At 37.0% G+C, this 21,553-nt stretch overlaps 1 protein-coding gene across 1 annotated transcript in view; it reads right to left on the bottom strand.

Annotated features, from left to right (window-relative positions):
• Positions 1–21,553, bottom strand: part of Clk (circadian locomoter output cycles kaput protein Clock) — a 938,225-nt gene that overhangs the window by 343,479 nt on the left and 573,193 nt on the right. Inside the window, exons 12-13 of the mRNA XM_068225986.1 lie at positions 20,755–20,902; positions 10,162–10,322 (exon numbers count right to left, since the gene is read on the bottom strand). Of these exons, the coding sequence (XP_068082087.1) occupies positions 10,162–10,322; positions 20,755–20,902 (309 nt within the window). The remainder of the gene's footprint in view (positions 1–10,161; positions 10,323–20,754; positions 20,903–21,553) is intronic.

Genomic DNA, 21,553 nt, shown 5'->3' with positions numbered 1-21,553 from the left:
TTGTTAATAATATTATTAATAATAATAATAAAGTGGTGTGAGCTGTAATATATGTGTTCACCCAATGCTGAGTGTCTATTGTATCTAACTGAGTTTTGTGTTCGTTGTACCAATTGTGGAAATTACGTTTTGTCTGGCCAATGTACGTGGTGTTACAATTTGGTTCTCGGCATCTGAGTTCCTAAATTTCTGATTTAGATAAATGGTCTCTTTTATTCAGATTTCAATTACCAATTTGTTTCTGTAATGTGTTGTTCTGAATGATGTTTTAAACCCTTCCTTTTTGAACACATTAATTATTTTGTATTTTTATTCACGAAACTAAGAACCACATATTTATCGGTTTTGGGTGGGGGTTTATGATTTGCTGTTGTTTTTTATTAGCCGGTTTACTGTGTTGAGAAGATAGTTTTTCTCTACTGCGATTTGTTTTATTTTTTGTATTTAGTTGTTAAAATCGGTTTTGCTCATTGGTATAGTCTCTGTTTATCATCGCGTTCAGTCCTGCTAACTTGTGTGAGGTTGGGTGATAAGTAAGAATCACTGTCTTTGAGTGTGATGTTTGAGTTGGTTTCCTGTATATCTTCACTTCTACTGATCGTGATGTCCAGAAAGTTGATCTTTCCATTTGTTTCTGGTTCCATTATGAACTTGATTGCATTGTGTAAAGAGCTTAGTGTGTCTAGCTCTAGTAAATGTTCTGCATTTGTGACATTTTCATATACTGAATTTGTTCTCAACGCTATTTAAGAATATATTCACTATTAATCCCGATAATGGTGAACCCATGGCTAATCCTTCTTTCTGTGACCATATTTTGTTGTTAAACATGAACACGTTTTGGTTTGAAGTAGTTTTTAACAGATTGGTTATTTCTTCTGTTTCTCATGTTAAATTGTTTTCTTTTAGATATTTTTCTATAATTTTAATCGACTCCTCTATTGGAATGTTGGTGTACATGTTGATTATGTGAAAAGGATATAATTTTTTTGCTTCCTGTTATTTTTCATTCATTTAATTCTTTCATTAGTTCTAATGTGCTTTTGATCAAACTATCGTTTTGCATTTTTAACCTTTCTTTACACATTTCGTTGAGAAATTTGTTTACATGGTGCATTTTTTGAAATTCACTATTGGTATGATGGGACATGTGTCTTTTGTGCATATTTGGAAGTACACTTGGTGTTGAGATTTTTGGGTTCGTAATAAGTTTTTCTTTTCCTTCTTAGGTGAGGATTAAATCACGTTTTCTTGAATGCTTGTTTTATATCACTTTGAAATTTACTTGTTGGGTTCCGTTTGATCTCTTGTATTCCATAGCTGCCCCTGAATTCTTTAGTTTTTTGTATGTTCATGTTTATGCAGTGTCTTGGCCACTCCAGATGTTTTAGTGGGTTATTCATTTATCAAGAAAAATTATGTCTTAAAGATACACTTTAATTCAGTTCATAAATTGCTCGATCAAATCATTAACATAAGTTTAATCCCAAAGAAACAACAAGAAATATAATAATGGTCGTAATAATACCAATAAAAATAAAACTACGCGAATAAAATTCCACTAAAGCCTTTCACGTGAACATAAATTACGCCCGGTAATGACGATGTAGTGTTTTATCCTCCGAGTAAATTAATCGTAAAATGTGACGAAAAGTGCGGAAAATGTCAAAGATTAGTGAAAAATGGAATGTTGTGTGATACATGTGATCGATGGTGGCATTATAAGTGCAAAAATTGCCCTAGAGACGTAAAAACTAATGAAAATCTTGACTGGATTTGTGAGCAGTGTGTTCAGAATGTTATAGTTGGCGACGACGTTGACGATGAAGCACCGAAAATAAACGATGAGGAATACAAAAGTGCATTAGAAATTATAAACATTCTACAAAAGGACAATGAGGCTCTTACAGTGAAGAATCAAGAATTAAAAGAAAGACGGTGATCACTAGAATTTGGGGCTGACCATTCTCCAAGTGATATACCGGTACCAGTAACAAACTCGAGCACGTGGTGTCAAGTAGTTCATGGATGGCCGGCTAAGAAGAAATCTACAACTGAATTTCCGGAAATAAACATCAGAAATAGGTTTTCTGCCCTAAATAATTTAATTCTGGAAGAAAGTGATCGTGCGCATGAAACCAAATCATCGCGAACCACTGCCGTTGCCGTGCCGAGGTTAAAAATTAGGCCTAGATTTCAGAATCAAGACCCAGCTAGGCCTAAATCAGCAAAGGTAGCTAGTTGTGTTTGGTGATAGCCAAGAAAGGGGAATTGCGGGAGTGATAAACAACGATAATATAGCAGCAACTGGAGAAATATATCCAGGAGCTTCTATCAGCAATGTCCTGGAAAACGTAGAAGAAGCAACTAGGAACTTCGGGAGCGGCGATGCAGTGCTTATCATCAGTGGGACGAACGACGTAGCTCACGACGACACCAAGAATGTAAGGTCACAACTTAAATATACACTAGGGAAGCTGACTCACACTAACGTCTTTGTAGTGAACGTGCCCCACAGGCATGATTTGAGTAGAGACTCGTGTATGAACATTGAAGTGGATAAGGTCAATACAGATACTGTTAAAATTTGTAAACATTTTCAGAATACTCAGGTTATTGAATGTAGCCATGTAGAGAGACACTGTTATACAAAACATGGCCTCCATCTAAACAATTCAGGTAAACGAAAGATTGCTAATATTTTTCACGATTTTATTAATCATAAGATATGTACTTTGAAAAATGCAACTCCCTTAGGTTATAATACCCACTAGGAAAACTAGTTCTTCAAGCTGGCTCAGTCAACTAGAAAATGTTATGAGTTTTAAGAGGCCACGTAAACCAAAACTAGCATCTGTGACAGAGTCAGATCGGTCACCAAATCAAACCATTATCAAAGTAAGTAGCCAAACTCAGGTAGACCTATGTTATTCTCCTATTCATAAAATACCAGTACATGAAACATCAGGTCAGAAATCTTCACCAATAATGAAGTGATACAAAAAGCAGTTGCCGAGAGGTAAATGGCATAAAAAAGAAGGATAGCAAGGGTAAAGCTCTCAATTTATTGCAAGTGAATATCCAATGCATTAGAGATAAATTGTTAGAATTAGAACACTTTTGCCAAACCGAGAAAGTTGATGTGATTTGTGTATCGGAGCATTGGCTTTCTGAAAATCAAGTAGAATATTTTATGCCCCGTGGATATACTGTTGCAGGTATGTTTTGTAGGAGTAAAAAGAAAAATGGGGGAGCTGGGATTTTAGTTAGAGAGTGTTTTAAATTTGTAAAAATTGATTTAAGTCAATATTGTGTAGAATTACAAGGAGAATTTAGTTGTGTGAAGCTGGTTGATCAGAATTTGATAATTGTTAGTTTGTATAGATCTCCAAATGCCGATGATTATGTATTTCTTAAGAATTTTGAAATAGTAATGGAAAAAAAAAAATTTGAAGTTTAAGGCCAAAGTTGCTATTTGTGGGGATTTTAACATAGAGATGGCTCATTCAGATGGGCAGATATCTAGAAATTTTCTGAATTTACTAAGAACTCTAAATTTAATGTGCCACGAACCTACTATGCTGGCGTAGCAGGGGGAGAGATGATACTCCCACGTGGCGCGTCCCAGGTGGCGGAGAGGGGGGTCGTAACTGGCTTTGCCGGCGGACTTGAAGGAAATAAAATACCTCTCGCAGACCAAACACACAACCCCCTGTGGGTGGGGGACGCAGACAAAGAATTCACCCACGGTATCCCCAGCCTGTCGTAAGAGGCGACAAAAGGGGCAATCAAGGGATGATTGTCTTGCAAACATGAAACTACTTGTGATTAGTACTACCACGTGGAGAACATCATGGGTCGCTTTTACTTGCACGTAGTACCACTATGTTAGGTACCAAATAGGTTTGTGATTAGTAGCACACAGGAGCACCATGCGGTCGGCTTTTGCAGTACCTGTGATTAGTACCACCATATGAGCAGGACCATGGGATGATAGCTACCATGGTTCTGCCTTGCCTATGATTAGTACCCACTATATGAGGAACACCACGGGATAGTGCAGGTCCCTGTGGTTAGTACTCTTATGTGATGAACACCATAGGGTTGTGTTGCCTGTAAATGGTGCCGCAATGTGAGAAAAACATAGGTCTGTATTATATGTCGAATTTCATAACCTGTGAGTAGTACCATGTGTGGAACATCGCGAGTCTCTGCTACTTCTGATTAGTACCGCAACATGACAAATACCATGGTTCTACTTTCCTAGTGATAAGTACCGTTATGAGGGACCGATAACTTGGATTTTGCACCCCCTTTAGACTGCATCCATCATCAATTCAGTGTTATGCTATAGCAGCAGTCCCTTGGTCAGTAATCATATCGTTTTACATCAGTTTCTGTTAATGTAAGGCATTGCGAGTCGCATCAACTGATTGTTTTAAATTCATCTCCATCCATTCATTCTTCGTCCTCATGTTTTGAATTCTGGTCAGTGGAGGATTTTGGACTTTTACTTTGTCATTACATTTCATCTCATTTCGTACCATTAGGAACCGATGACCTAGATGTTAGGCCCCTTTAAACAACAAGCATCATCATCATCAAATTTAACGTGCATAAACAACCTACCTCTACATAATAATGCATGCTTGGATAATATTATTGTACCGAGCTCGATAGCTGCAGTCGCTTAAGTGCGGCCAGTATCCAGTAATCGGGAGATAGTGGGTTCGAACCCCACTGTCGGCAGCCCTGAAGATGGTTTTCCGTGGTTTCCCATTTACACACGGCCGCTTCCATCCCATTCCTAAGCCTTTCCTATCCCATCGTCGCCATAAGACCTACCTGTGTCGGTGCGACGTAAAGCAAATAGAAAAAAGATAAAATAATATTGTAAAGTTTTCGAGAGATTTGTATAAACTTAGACTTGTTGGTGGGAGTTTTGCAGATCATGACCCCTTACTTATATCATTATATCTTAACCAGCCTGACATAATTTACAATGATGAACCTGTTCTGATGTGGGTAAAAAAATCAGGGTGATGATTACATTAACATATTTATTAAAAATCTGGAACAAATTAACTGGGGCTTTGTATTTGAATTTCAAATGTGAGAAAATGATATTGAAACTGTATCTGGAAACTTTTTAGATAAATTGGTTGAATTGTAGTATTTATGTTCACCACTGGTAAAAATGAGTGTTAATGGTAAACATAAAAGCAAGAAGTTGAACGGTATACTGATGAATTGACTGAGTACAGAGAAAGAATGCTTTTGCTGTATAGAATTTATGAAAACTCTTGTCAAGGAGGAACCGAGCAGAATGGTGTGTATAAAGCTTATCTTAATTGTAAAAAGTTGTATAAAAGAAAACTTAACCATGCCAAAACTTTAGCTTGTGAAAAATATATTGAGAATGCACCCAACAAATGCAAGGCGGCATGGGATGTTATAGTACATGAAAACATCCCTACTCGAACTCAAGATACATTTCTCAATCCGGAAGAACTGAATAATTATTTCTTAAACTCTGTAAAAGAAATCAGAGATCAAATTAAGGCAGCAGGTACAGCTGCGAGTGACTTTCTTCACAATCAACCCCCCTGCCCAAACACTTTCCATTGGGTTGAAATCACATCTGATGAAGTAATTAAAGTTAGCTTAACCCACTCACCTACCATTTAACTGAACTTATTTATGCCTTGGTGTACCATTTATTTTCATTACTTTACATGATATTATCACCAACACTGATAAAGCATGCTTTACAGCAACGTAATGAGAGGAAATATCCAAAATACTGTCAGATGTACTTTGTGAAGTCTTTATGAATATGGTAGGTCATAAAACAGTAATATTCGTGCATCGCCACCTTGCACAGGTGGCATTAAAATGAAGATTCCTTCCTCAGACCCCGGATCACACAGACTTTGCATCTCCGTGATGGGATAACCTTCTTCGTTGTTGGGGGTATTTTGGTCGGAAAGTGTTCCCAGTGCCCCTCTTGAAGTCTCAGTGCTGTATCCCCAGGGATTGGGTGACTTATTTTGGATAGTCAGGCAAGATCACACTTGCCAATAGCTGTTCGGCCAAATTGATCCGGAAGGTGGTAAAGCCTACTCGCTTCTTTTCAGGGTTGAGGAGGGGATGAATGATGTTGGAATTCAGAAGCGTCATGTCTAGCATGTAGAAGTATATTTCTTGTATCCTTTTACATACTTCCTCATCAAGGGGAATGATGCGAGTCTCTGGTCATGGGAATCAACACCACCCTTTCCACAGTTGTAGTCAACAACAAGATAGGGTCTGAACGTCTTTTTTCCATCATACATGACCACTTCAAGGTAATCTGGCCTTCATTTCATCCACAGATACAGGAAACCAGTGTTCCTTTCCATATGACATTACCCTATTTATATCCTCGGCAGTCGACAGAAGTCATTTACTTGCATAAGCATTTACCTCATTGGTTAGATGTTCCCAAAAAGTCTGCTGTTAGAAATTTGTTCACAACTTGTAGTTCGTTCGGGCATTGTCCTAGGTGCCTTTGGAAAACACTATTTCGCCACTTGCGATGCATGAATGATACTCTGGAGTATTACTTACGCGCTCCCAGTTCCATTCCCTATCGTGTAAAACATGATTAGAAGCTGCTGGTGCAGCATCAGTTGTAGGCCTAAAATTCAGTGACATATTTGACGGCAAAACAGCACTTTGTTCACCACTACCAGCGCTAAAGTTTCTATCACACGAACTACTTTCACTACTTTCCATATCCACTAAATTCTTCGCGCTTATTTCTATATCAATGTCATTCTCTTCTAAAAATTCCCATATAATCGCTTCGCCACTCAACATGGAGACAGCCATGATTTCGCTTACGATGAGGTTGCTAAGATACTGGTTATTCTCTCCGCGAAATAACTGCACAGACGTGTTTATCGAATACATCAATGGAATAAAACAGTGATTCCATCTGTCAAGAGGTTTCCTTACTAATATCAAATCCTTTCACAAAGGAAACCGGCTTGGAGCGGGTCCGGAAATAAACTCTACACGCGGACGGAGAGATCCGTCTTTGTACTGGAGGGCAGTCGAGAGCCAGGACAGAGAGATCCGTCAGAGTATGTCAAGTGGTTAAAATTACGAAATTCTAAGAGTATGGATTGTTACTGGTTATCTAATTACATCATCAAAGGAATAATACATTTGATTCCTGAACCTCTAGCTTTTATTTTTAATAACTGTTTAGAGTTTGGAGTTTTCCCTGATCTACTTAAAATTTCTAAAGTTATTCTAGTATTTAAAAGTGGGGACAAAGGTTTCTTCAGAACTGTCGTGCAGTCTCAATTGTTCCAATAATTTCTAAAATATTTGAATAACTTTTGTACAATCAACTTAGCAACTATTTTGAAACTTACAATCTCCTATCCGACTGTCAGTTTTGGTTTCGACAAGGTAAATGTACTACTACTGCTGTTCTTGAAATTGTTAATCAGATATTAACAGATTTTGAAAACAAGCAGGCAATCTCTTTGGTGTTATGTAATCTAAGTAAAGCTTTTGATTGTATTAATCATGAAATTTTAATTGCAAAGCTTGAGATGTATGGTGTCGAGTATCCCTCACCGAACATAATTATGTCATACTTAAATAACAGATATCAGTTTGTCTCAATTAAGTCCGACTCGTTGGCTGAATGGTCAGCGTACTGGCCTTCGGTTCAGAGGGTCCCAGGTTCGATTCCCGGCTGGGTCGGGGATTTTAATCGCTTCTGATTAATTCTTCTGGCTCGGGGACTGGGTGTTTGTGTCCGTCCCAACACTCTCCTCTTCATATTCAGACAACACACTACACTACCAACCACCACAGAAACACGCAATAGTGATCACATCCCTCCATATAGGGTTGGCGTCAGGAAGGGCATCCGGCCGTAAAACAGGGCCAGATCCACATGTGCGACGCAGTTCGCACCCGCGACCCCACAGGTGTGGGAAAAGCGGTAGGAAAAGAAGAAAGAAGAAGAAGTTTGTCTCAATTAAAAATAGGTATTCCAATTTGAAGAAAGTTAAAACTGGTGTGCCACAGGGCTCTGTCCTCGGTCCACTTTTATTCATTCTGGCAGTCAATGATTTACCGCAAAATGTCAAATGTCATGCTCTTATATCGTATGCGGACGATACAACGTTAATTAAAAAACACCAGAGCATCTCAGGTTTGCATCAGTTGTCACAGGAAGCTCTTGCAACTGCAATGCGTTGGTTTACATCCAATAGACTGTTGTGCAATCAGGATAAAACTCAATTTCTCACACTAGGATTATCCAAAGATATTGAAAGTCAGTCAGTCAGTCAGTCAGTCAGTCAAACTTTTGGGTTTTCATATTGATGCGAAATTGAACTGGGAAACACACATTAATCATGTTTGTAAAAAAATATCACGAGTGGCCTATTTGATATGGAAGTTGAGGGATTTAGTTAGCAGTGACTACCTAAGGATGGCATATTTTGGTCTCTTCCAGTCACACATTACTTATGGACTGTTATTATGGGGGAATTCTTCTTTTGTATATAATATTCTTCTAATACAAAAAAAGGTTGTCCGAACAATGTGTAGGGCTGGTGCAATAGACCATTCTCGACCTCTCTTCATTAAGCTTAAAATACCGACAATTATAAATTTGTATATTTATATATCTTTGACATATGTTAAAAACAACATAAATGAATTCAGTACTAGGTAAAACATTCCCCTTCATGATACTTGGGCCAAAGCAGACATTGACATCCCAATTCACAGGCTGTCAAAAACTGCTCACTCACATAAAATCATTTGTTTAAGATTATTTAATAAATTACCACTTTCGGCACGGTCCACTCCTTTAAGTAATTTTAAAAGAAAAATGTATGATTGGTTAATAGAAAATCCATTTTATAATACCTCTGAATTCTTAGAAATGCAATATGTTAGTATTAAGTTTTAATAAAAGTTGTACCTTCATTTAGCCTTAGTAATATTAAGTACTAAATTATTATCAGTTGATGAAGCCTATCTCACTGTATACGGTCAATGGCAAATAAAGGTTCTTGATTCTTGATAACGGATTTTTTTTTTTTTTTTTTACGATGTGGAGTGGGAAGGAAGCGGCTGTGGCCAAAATTGAGGTACTCTCCAGCATTTGCCTGGTGTGAAAATGGGAAACCATGGAAAACCACCTTCAGGGCTGCCGACAGTGGGGTTCAAAACCACTACCTCCCGGATACAAGCTCACAGCTGCACGCTCCTAACCACACGGCCAACCCGCTTGGTAATAATGGAAAACTAACCAGCCCATTAAAAGCTCATTAGACAATCCCTGAATAGTTTTCAAATTATGATAACATAACAATAGTAATAACAATGAAAATGGTAGCTTAATTTGAATGAACTCAAACATCAAGTAACAAATTGCAATGCCACATATATAGGTCAAGTAAAACTAAATTTCCACACCAAATTTTAAAACAAATGCAAATACTGTTCCAAAAGAGTTCAAGTAAACGAAAATCACCGGTATAATAGGCAGACCATTAGATGCTCATTAAAAACCCTTGCATAGTTTACAAAATACTATATATGATACAAAATACGATAATACTAAGGGGAGCACTAAAAATAAAACAACTAAAAATAAAATAAAGCATGTCATGGACCTAGCCAGAGTGAGGGGTGTGACATGGCGGAAGGTCATTGGAATCGCAGCCAGTTGGACTCACGCCAATGACAGAGCATCAGATTTTCAAACACCTCGCCCTGTTTGCTTGAGTGGAGATAAAGCAGGACTTCATTAAGGTAAGTTCCACATTTCAAGTTTGTAAGTATTTAAACCGAAATAAACATAAATATTTGAGTGTGATTTGATAGAATCTGACAAGTGTGATTTGATAGAATCTGACAAGGGTCTTTTATGAACAAAGCATGTCATTCTATTTTAAGTTGTTTTTTTCCAAGTATAATAATGTTACCATAAGTGTTGTTAATCAAAATTATTTTCGGCAGACTGAAGAACCTAACAGTTACAAATAAACTGAGTCATAACTGAAAAGAGATGGCTTCAGATATTACAAAAGGAATATCAGAATCAATCCCCACTCAACATTCAATTTTAATACAACTCACATGATGACTTAGGGGTCCATGGACCAGGAACTACTGCACTCTGGGGTGCAATACTGGATTGCTGCTTACTGTGCGACTCTCCCAACGCCACCTCATTATCCTGAGTTCGGTCGCTACCATCATCAAGATCTTTACGTAAATGTTTCATTACATCTACATAACTGAAACACAGGACAAAGGACATGACACAATATTTACAACATAAAATAAGTATCCAAAGAACAATGTATGTCAGAATATACTGCGATAATGAAATGAAAAAACCATAAAATACTACTGACAGACACAAATAAAAATTGATAAGAGAGTAATGAAATAAGATTTGGTAAAAAAAAAGAGAGAGAAATTAATCAAGATTGTTATATGTTTACGGAAATAGATAAAATTCAGTTACGGTGTTAATGAAAATAATTAATCAAAATTGTAACAGTCTTCACTAATATTATTCCTATTATAACTTTGTCAAAACATATTGGCACTTGAAAGAGAAAGCAATGCCTGTTGACAGACCAATCTCATGTTGACTGACAGCTAGTATATTAGTGGAATGGGAAGGGATGGAGCTGCTTCTTCTGAAAGACTTGACTGGGAAGTACAGGCAGCAACTTAAAGCAAATCGGTTCATTGCCAGTGCAGATTCCTACCATTCATGTGCTAAGCGAGTTATGCTGCCTGTAAATTCTAAACTGAAGGTTTGAAGAAGGAAAAAAAAAAAAAAAAACATGCAAGAGACTGTTCTCAATGTTTTTACTTTCATGAAGAAAGAAGCTGAGGAAAGTAAAGAATAAAGTGCAATAATAGTATAGAAGATAATTCTTGAAAGTACAAAAAAGAATAGCAGATGTAACAAAAGTGTCGTTGAGGACGGTGAAGAGAATTTCAGGACAGAGACATGAGACTGAAGGAACTTCATTAGGTACGCCACAAAAATCACAGAAAGGAAAGAAGCGTGTTAACGGACATTGATGATTTTGATAAGTGTGTTATTCAACCCAAAATCCATGAATTATACATTCATCAGAAAGCAATTCTATCAAATTACGGCCTGGGTTAGAAGAAGAGACTGGTTTCCAAAGAGATTAAGAGTTAAGCTTCAAGTGGAAGAAGACTAGAAATAATAGAATGGCTTTAATAAAGGAACATGACATAAGAAGCATGAGAGTATCTTACCTTACAGTCATAAAGTACAAGGAAAAAGACTGTCACGTCATACATGAAGATAAAAATAATGGAGTAGGGCCTCCTAAGGGGCCTGGCGCAGGTCTTTCGAGTTGACCTGAGATAGGCAACCTGTACGTCTATGAGGATCAGAGTCCAACTTATGGCGAATTCTAATGATGAAGATGGTACACAAACACTAACGTTTTCACAAAGACGCACACAAAATGCTGTCAGTTAGTACAGTATTTATTCACATCTACTTACAAATTAAACACACACAAAACCTTAATCACTGCTGACGCTAGCAAAATACACACATCAACAAAGCTGCCATTTTAACAACTGCCCATCACAGCACATGGAGGTTACAACCTAAAAACACGGTTGAAACAACTGACTGCTTACAAACATGTCACCTACAACACGTGTTCACCAGTAACTCCTGTTGCACCATAACTCTACTAAACAATAACTCTCCGTTACTATCAAGAGCGCCTCCTTATATATGTGCCTGGCCAGGCTTCTAGAAAGAAACGTTACCAAAAAAAATACCTTCTCGAAAATTCTAGAGTGCTTAATACATAGGTAAAGTGTACAGAATATTCTCCATCGTTCTCGTCTACCCAGTAGCATTCTGGAAGTTACAATGTGCTTCACAATTTTGTAGTAGATTACAAATTTTACATACAGGTAAGAATACATTATTATACAGGTTCTTACATTAACTGAACTGATATAAATGTCTATATACAGTGCACGTTTTATGACATAACCTCACAAACAACATGATCATATCGTATGTACATATAATAATAATAATAATAATAATAATAATAATAATAATAATAATAATAATAATAATAATAATAATAATAATAATAATAATAATCATCATCATAATAATAATAACAACAACAACAACCATAATCCGACGTAAAGCCCCTAGCAAAAAAAACCATAATCATAAAATAATAATTCGAGCTCAATACTTGCATTACTTTCCCATGGCTGAGTTAATATATTTTTCAAGTTATATGTGTTTATCACACTTGCGTCAATATCCCCCCTATAACTTGAAACAATTTCCACACATTGTCACACTCGTCGACTTTGCCTTGGTCGTAGATTGTAGCTTCTCCCTTCTTCGACGCCGCTGGATGTGCTCTCCTCTTCTTGACCAGATCATGTTGTGTTGTGTCGGGGGTCAGGGTTGCCTCGCTGCCTGCCTCTTCCTCGATGATAGTCGATGCATTCTCCTCATGACCAGGCTGGTCTGTGTCGTCAGTAGCCTCTCCTCCAAGCTTACTCTGTATGCGCAACGGTTGGGTGATTCGCCGCAACTCCGATGCATGAACCTTGACAGGAGGTTTGGTGTTTAGTAAGTAGACCCCATGGCCCAGCTGCTTATCCACCTCGAAAGGACCAAACTACTTAGGTGCGAGACCTGCATGGAAACCTCCAATCCTATTACTGACTGGGTGATTACGTCGCAGTACTTGTTGGCCTGGTAGGAAGATCTGGGTCACTTCGACATCTTGAGCCTTGGCCTGGGTAAGGTATCACTTCCTGGCCATAGCTTGCTTTTCCTTGATGTCATGCTGCTGTTGCTGCAGCTGCTGCCACTCTGCCAGGGAAACAGCTGCATCATCTTGACCCGAAGTGGGTGGTGGATTAAACTCCTAGTCCTTGGTGCCGTATAGCTGCCGACCAAGGAACTACTCTGCTGGGGAATAGCTGGTGAAACGGTTGATGCTTCGTCGCAGGGCAAAGAGTGACGGTGGTATCTGACGGTCCCACAGTCGATGCTCCTTGTCTATCAGGTGGACCCGTAGCATCCTTTTCAGCTCCTGGTTTCATCGTTGTGTTGGATTGGCCCTTGGGTTGTAAACAATCATCATCAACTGACAAAAATAATAGAGAATCGTCCAGAATTTAACCCTTAGATCATGATAAGAGACTGCAGAGTGACTGCCTTTTAAGTGAAGATTTAACCCTACAATGCTCAGTTTTTTATATTATTCTCAAAAAATATTTTACACTGAAGAAATTGTTGTTTAACATTGTAAAAATGTTTTTAAAAATCTATGTACAAAAACACAAAAAGTATTTTAAATTTTCAGTTTGTAGCATACCGGTATATGACACAATGCACATCAGTGCCACTTTTCACACATCACCAACCAATTTAGTTTTGAAGTCACTCTTGGCCTACAATAGCTGTTCTAACAATGACATTTCTTAAAACAGTTGTTTTTGTTGAGATAGAGGCAAATAGCATGTTTGGAACATTTGATGAATGAGAAGCTCTTGCAGTTCGGCATCTTACACCTCATTACATGTAACTAATCTCATCCTTAGGCCCATATTGAACTATGCTATGATATATTAACAATTTGTTGGTTATTTTGATCCACCTTTTCAATACAAATTACAGTTTGTGTTGTTAAGTTGTAAAGTTACAACACTAATTTACCGGGACATGTTTCGCTTTTATTCATAAGCATCATCAGCCTATACAATTGTCTCAAGGTTTGTCATATTTGGATTGTTGTTACAAATTTCATTACATTGAATGTAAATCTAATTTCAGTGATAACAATATTTAAAACACAAGAATAATATACACATTAAAAATTATGACAATATGATTTGCAATGTTAAAATGGAGTAACTCTTAATTCTAAAACACATTGACGTCCAAAACACAGTTTTTACAATTTGAAAATTTGGCTAAAAATTGTTTGCAATGTTAAAATAAAATTGATTCAACTATAATTTTGGTATTAAAATTTGAGTCATAAATATAAATATTGGATGTTAATATATAGGAGCTAAAATTTCTGAAGTGTGTTGGTTTCTAGAATACAGTAACATTTCAGTATTGAGAATTTTAGTTAAGAATTGTGCTCTCTAAATAATGTTATTTAAAAAGACTGTAATTTTGCATTATGCGTGATTAGTCTTGATGATAACCTAGAATTGAAGTCTTGGGTTCGTTGGAAAATAGCTTCTAGATTTGATATGTCAATATTTCCTCTGATCAAATTGCCAAACTGCAGCAGCAAGCTTCATCAAATCTAGAAGCCATTTTCCAACGAACCCAAGACTTCAATTCTAGATTATCATCAAGACTAATCACGCATAATGCAAAATTACAGTCTTTTTAAATAACATTATTTAGAGAGCACAATTCTTAACTAAAATTCTCAATACTGAAATGTTACTGTATTCTAGAAACCAACGCACTTCAGAAACTATAGCTCCTATATATTAACATCCAATATTTATATTTATGACTCAAATTTTAATACCAAAATTATAGTTGAATCAATTTTATTTTAACATTGCAAACAATTTTTAGCCAAATTTTCAAATTGTAAAAACTGTGTTTTGGTCGTCAATGTGTTTTAGAATTAAGAGTTACTCCATTTTAACATTGCAAATCATATTGTCATAATTTTTAATGTGTATATTATTCTTGTGTTTTAAATATTGTTATCACTGAAATTAGATTTACATTCAATGTAATGAAATTTGTAACAACAATCCAAATATGACAAACCTTGAGACAATTGTATAGGCTGATGATGCTTATGAATAAAAGCGAAACATGTCCCGGTAAATTAGTGTTGTAACATTACAACTTAACAACACAAACTGTAATTTGTATTGAAAAGGTGGATCAAAATAACCAACAAATTGTTAATATATCATATCTTACACCTCTGTTGGGTGTCTTCATATGATGGCCAGTGGGCAACATTATCAGTTTTGACATCAGAGGGAGGAACATATGCTGCTGTATCCCTCTTCTTCTTCTTCTCTTCAATTGCCACCTCTACCAGGGAACGATGACCCCTCTTCCATCCACTCGATTGCCTGTAGTTGCAGAGGCAAAACGCAATGTCAGCTTTGAAGTCAGCCAGATGCAGCACTTCAGAAACATTCTTCTTCTTACACACTCTTTTGTACAGGAGCTGGACATTGACTACAGTAAGATCAATTAAGTGTTAGAACAATCTGATGTACCATTTTCTGGTCCTCATGATGATTTTATACCATCCAATCAAGCTGTATAACAAGTCCACACCACCCATATGTCAGTTATGAACAGTTATTAGGGCAGGACATTGTACTCTTACAGTTTTCTTGGTCTTCCTGTCATACCTCTCAACAAAAACCAAATAAAGACTGCTGCAAAATGTTGATAAGATTAACACAGATTTATTGACCTTCCATATCACTGATGTGAGTTCAAACTTCTTGACTTTTGACATGTTCAGTGCTGAATCCATGTTCAAGTTCGTTGAGTTCTTTGTCGGAAGGTAGTCTACATTTCGGAACTCTGTTTCGTCTTGCTGTGCCAAGAGAACGAATTCCCTTCTTTGGAAGAAACATCAGTTGAATGCTGGTATAGTAACTGTCAAAATAGACTCTGTGATTCCTATCTGGAGGAACATCTCGCATGAGTCAGACTACGACATTTCCACTTGTTCCAAGGTCTGGTTCGGTTTGCAGGTGAAACTTTTCATTTTTCTCTTGACAGCAAAAGATTTCAAAGTTATAGGAGTGACCAGACACATCACTGAGAATATATATCGTATAACCCCACTTGTGAGGTTTCAATGGGAGGTACTGCTTAATGTTACTTCAGGCCTTTGTAGCACACAGTTGTTCATCCACACACAAATCTTGCTCGAATGGAACAGAACTGAACTTTACGTTCAGATGTTCAATAAGAGGTCTCAGTTTATGTAAACAATCATACTCTGGATCATTTTTTGCTACCATTTCATCATTATTGGTGAAATGTATGTATCTGTGAATTTTCTCAACTGTTTCTGACTCATGCAATCCCTAATACTGTCGACGCCTATATAGCTGCTTCAGTAATTGCGTGAATTTGGAACATGTATAAGTGATTAGTAGAGGCGAATTCCTATGAATTTCATAATGTCTTCTTTAGTCAAATCAGCTGGTTTGCTGGGATCTTTCTGCACAGAATACAAATTAGATCATAAAAAAATAATCCCCACAGTGTCATCTGAAATAAAATACTGAAAAAATGAGGTTGGTGTTTCGAGATAATGGTTTGGCCTGAAATTTCATTGTATCGTCATTAACTTGTACGAGGCGTGTTTTTTAAGTAAGGTCCATTTGAAAATAAGTACACAACGAAAGGTTATTTAAAAAAGTAAATTTATTTTCAGAAAGTACATACTTCACTCTACTTTTTGACATAGTTGCGAAGTTTATCATACCTCTTAACCAATTTTAAAATACCCTCTTCATAGAAACTTGCCGCCTGCTCCGATAACCAAGAATTCACTGCCGTTTTCTCGTCGTCATCATTGTAATGGTTGCCACTGAGGTGATATTTGAGCTGGAGGAACATGTGGTAATCGCTCGGCGCAAGATCAGGACTGTAGGGTGGGTGGTCTAAAACTTCCCAGCCAAAACTGTTCAATAAATCGCGGGTCTGACCTGCAATGTGAGGTCTTGCATTGTCATGGAGAAGGACAATTCCCTTTGTCAGCATGCCGCGTCTTTTGTATTGAATCGCTCTGCATAGCTCAGAGTTTGGCAGTATGCTTCTGCATTGATAGTGGTTCCTCGTTGCATGAAGTCGACCAACAAAACACCATGCCTATTCCAAAACACCGACGCCATGATTTTGCGCTGGGACAGAGTCTGTTTGGCCTTCACCTTTACAGGCAAGTGTATGTGTCTCCATTCCATGCTCTGTTGTTTCGATTCGGGCATGATATGCGAAACCCATGTTTCGTCTCCAGTTACGATCTGACTCAAGAAGAAGTTACCTTCTTCGTCATAATGAGTCAAGAACATCATCGCACACTCAAATCTTCGGTTTTTGTGGTCCTCTGTTAGGAGTTTCAGGACCCAACGGGAGCATAGTTTCCTAAACTTTAGGTGTTCAGAAACAATGTTGTAAAGCACTGATCTCGACACGCCAGGAAATTCGCTTGAGAGACCTGTCATTGTGAAGCGCCTGTTCTTATGAACCTTCGCTTCAACTGTAGCCACCAAATCATCTGTAATCAAAGAAGGGCGACCAGAGCAGTCCTCATTATGGACGTTGTCACGCCCATCTTTGTATTGTCGTACCCACTTACGCACTTTGCTTTCACTCATAACAGTATCACCGTACACTTCGCAAATCTGTCGACGAATTTCTGCAGCAGACAGGTTCCTTGCTGACAAAAGCCGTATCACTGACCGAACCTCACACGCAGTGGGAGAGTTGATAGTCTTAAAACATTTTGAAAGCACAGAACAGAACAGTACAGGTTACCTACAGAGCTGAAACTGAGCACAGTTGTTCCCGGGCATGCTGGTACACAACGCACGCGCTCGTTGTGATATGCGCACGAACTACTAGTGTCTACAACAAAACAACCTTACTTAAAAAACACGCTTCGTAAATGACCTTTCCTCCACTCCACCTTTGAACGGTCTATGTATTTGGATTTATTCTCACTATTCAGTCTTTGACGCGTGTCATCTGAAGTTCCCTGAGGATCAAGGTTATGTTCATTTGAGCAGTTTCCATCAGGCAAGAAACCCCCATCACACTGATGCACTACAGAACCCGGTTCAATCCCATCTACTGTATTTTCTTCAAAATCACATGCTAATTCTGTCCCATCCTGCACACACACTCCCGAAAATAAACTGCTAGACGAACATGGTAAACTGTCCTCATTCTGTGTTCCTGAAATTACCAATGGCATGTGTTCAATATTGAACACTTCATTATCACCCTATACTTTTCTCAGTCCTACATAATCTTCATCTTCAATGTCTGAATTATCTACTTCATCTTCACTTTCATCCTACTTTGCTAGCAAAGTCACCAACTCATCCTCACTATACGTGCGATCCATGAATTGTTGCAGATCTGATAAAACAAATAATATCAATACTATGAGACACTATCAGGGTGAAACTGTTCCTGTATGCAAAAATATACTTAGGAACCACCTGAAATTGAAATATGCAATTTTGTGTTCAGTAAAATAAATTATTCACAACACCATAATGTCACAATTCGCAGGAGTACAGCACATTCCATTGTTTCCTGAGCAACTAACCCACGAAGACCCGTATTATATTTGACCTGCATTCTAGTACAGTAAAATGAAAATGTTAAAGGTCCACCTTTTCAATACCATGAATGTTTATTGATATGAATATATATCACATAACGTTTAGAGAAGGTTGGTACTAGTTTCGACACTCATTGCGCGTCATCATCAGCCAACAAATCAATTGAGCAAAATGCAACTTATCGAATAGCAATATATAACACATGATAGCACCTACAAGACAAATGTTAAACTATGACTAGTTGAAATATAAAACACATGACAGCAAATACAAGGATTAATCTTGAAAGCTAAATTCTCAAAAGTTAAAACAACGAAAGCAAAACAGAGAAGGTAACAATAGTTAGGGTATGATACACGAGAAAGTAGTCCAGCTTGAGGTTTGTAGAACATAAGGTGTATCAGATGAGTCCTGGAATAGTGTTTGGTAGCAACAGACTTAACATCGGCAGTCTAGATAAATACGTAAGTTTTACATTATATTAATTATTGTATATATATTTTATTTTTTGTCATTACTGTTTCATGTTATCACTAATCTCTCTATCACTGACAAGTTTAACGCTACGTAAACAATACTGTACATATATAAGTTTATTTTAAGTGATTTGATAGAATCTGAGGATGTTCTTGTAGAACGAAACATGTCATTCTTTGTATGTTAGTGTGTGTTTTACAGATATGTTTATAGTGTTTTAATTTACATTGTATTTGCTGTGTGTTTGACAGACTGAAAAGCCTTTGTTACATTACACCTAGGTTGCCTTCGCATTCATTTTGATGTATCCTTTTACTCTACCAGATGACAGAGTCAAGTGGATCTCTGATGGGTAACCAATAACTAGTATTTAATTGATTTAGTTGGGTAAACACCAAATGTGTCACCAGAGATCCTTTATATGCCAACAAAGTGTCAAATGGATTTTCCTCCACCCTTAACCCTAGAACTGCGGACCGTCTTTCTCGAAGACGGTGCACTGTTTCGTCAAGTGCGATCACCTTTCTGACAGACGGTGTCGTTCTTCCACCGCAGATTTATAACAGGACACCAGATAGCACTAATATAGGTGCCAGATGGATACTGATACTTTTATCTTCACTTTTGAAAGTCTTTGAAAAACAAGCAACGTTCTGGAGAGATTTATTTAGCTGTAGAAATTAAAGTGCTTTGATATGTTCTTAGAATCGAGATGGCAGCCTGCTTTGTTGAGGATTCTGATATGAAGCGCTTGATTTTCAAAGATCTTAGTGACGGTACTGATGGTGACAGTGATTACGGTGTTATTTCAGATGAGGAAATCATTCCTGAAAGTAACAAACGTGTCAGCAAAGTACAAGGTGCCTCGAAAGTAATGGTAAATTCCAAAAACCGGAATGATGTTCAAGTCGGTGCAGGTTATGTTGTTATTATTGGCAGTACACCAATGTTTGAAGAAGTCAATGAAGGGATAAGTGTGAACTGTTGGTATTTTTGTAGTTTGTTATAAGGAATTTGATCACACTACAGGAAAAAATGAAACTGACCTAAGAAAACTAATATAATCTGTAGTTTCGAACTACAAGAAAAAACTCAAAATCAGTTTCGAGAAAAAAATTGCGTTTTACTTAGCATTCTAAATTAAAAGTGAAGAACTGTGGGGGGGAATACGTAAGAACATACTTGTGTTTTTCAGAATATTATGTTTTAGGAATAAATTATCTATTAGAAATTATTTTCTCAGAGCAAAATATTTAAAAAATTCCCTTTGTTCAAAAAATATATAATTTTATTTTACGATAGCTAGAAATTGTAACAGTGAGCTTTTATTATATTTGTCACCTTTGTGTAGATCAGTCTTTCAGCTTTCTATTGATGTATAATATGGATATATTAGGATTAATATGTGATTACAGGCATGGCTTAATTTTCATGGTGGTTATTGTGGAAAATAACTGCAGCATTTGATAGATAAACCTGCCGCAGTTCTAGGGTTAAATCCGACTACTTCTGCCAGTTTTGAAGTCACAATCTTGATATGGATGCGAACACCCTACTACTGATCCACAGAGGGCACTAACAATCGACTGAATGAAATAAACTCATTGATACAAGAAGTCATGTTGCATAGTCTGGAGGATCTGTTATTTTCAGGTATATCAAAAACAGCATGAATTTTGAACAGTTGTGTAAAACAAAATTTATTTCATATTATTTGCACCTCCAATTAATTGGAATATTTAAAATGTTTGCAGTAATCTACAAGGAGAACTCAAAGTGGCAAAATGCAAAAGAAATATTCTAGTAAGAAATATTTCACGAACTAACCTTACAACTCTATGAGTGCAAACAATGAATTCTGGCTTTGAGTTCCACTGGTGATATGTGATATAAAACCTTGTCTGAAGCCAAATCCATTGTTGACCCTTAGTCAGAAATCGATAATGGCATGATGTACCTTCTCCCTTCTGCATCACTGCAAAAAAGATTATAAGAGAATGAAAGACATCATAAAGTGCATTATTTTTAACAGAATGGGATTAAAGGAGAAAACAGTGTCATGTAAATTTATCAATGTACGCTCAACTGCACAAAAAGTTGGCTACTGCAGAAAATTATTTTCTTTCAAAATCCTCTTCTTTGAAATAGGATGAAAATATTGTGCAGGTGGTAGGATTTCAACTATCATCTCTTCAGCCACTGGCTATCCATTATTTACGAATATCCTCACAATGTGAGAAGGATCCTGGCCAATTCTTTTGTGGTTGAGTGTACCATGAAAGTTCCAATATATAATAAAAAAACATGTTCTTAAAAAAACATGCTTACTTGCAACCAGCATTCCTACTATTTAATGATTATTATAGTAATGGCATTGTCCATGCTTATTAATGCCTGATTTCAAGTTTATATCTCTTAAAGTAGATTTCAACAGGAAGATTACAGTTCATTTTGTGTGTATTTGATAGCAATGTCATAATCTCATAAGTTACTATGCACCCTCACGAACACTTTACCCTGCTAACTAGGTTTTAATGGCAGAATATGTTGAAAATTGGAGTTTCAACAGAACTGTAATATGATATGAAAATAAGTAATTCCAAGATTAAAGTCATGTCAAGAAGGA

Source organism: Anabrus simplex, chromosome 2 (genome assembly GCF_040414725.1).
Source record: "Anabrus simplex isolate iqAnaSimp1 chromosome 2, ASM4041472v1, whole genome shotgun sequence".
NCBI classification, from domain to species: Eukaryota; Metazoa; Arthropoda; class Insecta; order Orthoptera; family Tettigoniidae; genus Anabrus; species Anabrus simplex.
This window is presented reverse-complemented; position numbering and strand designations above follow the sequence as displayed.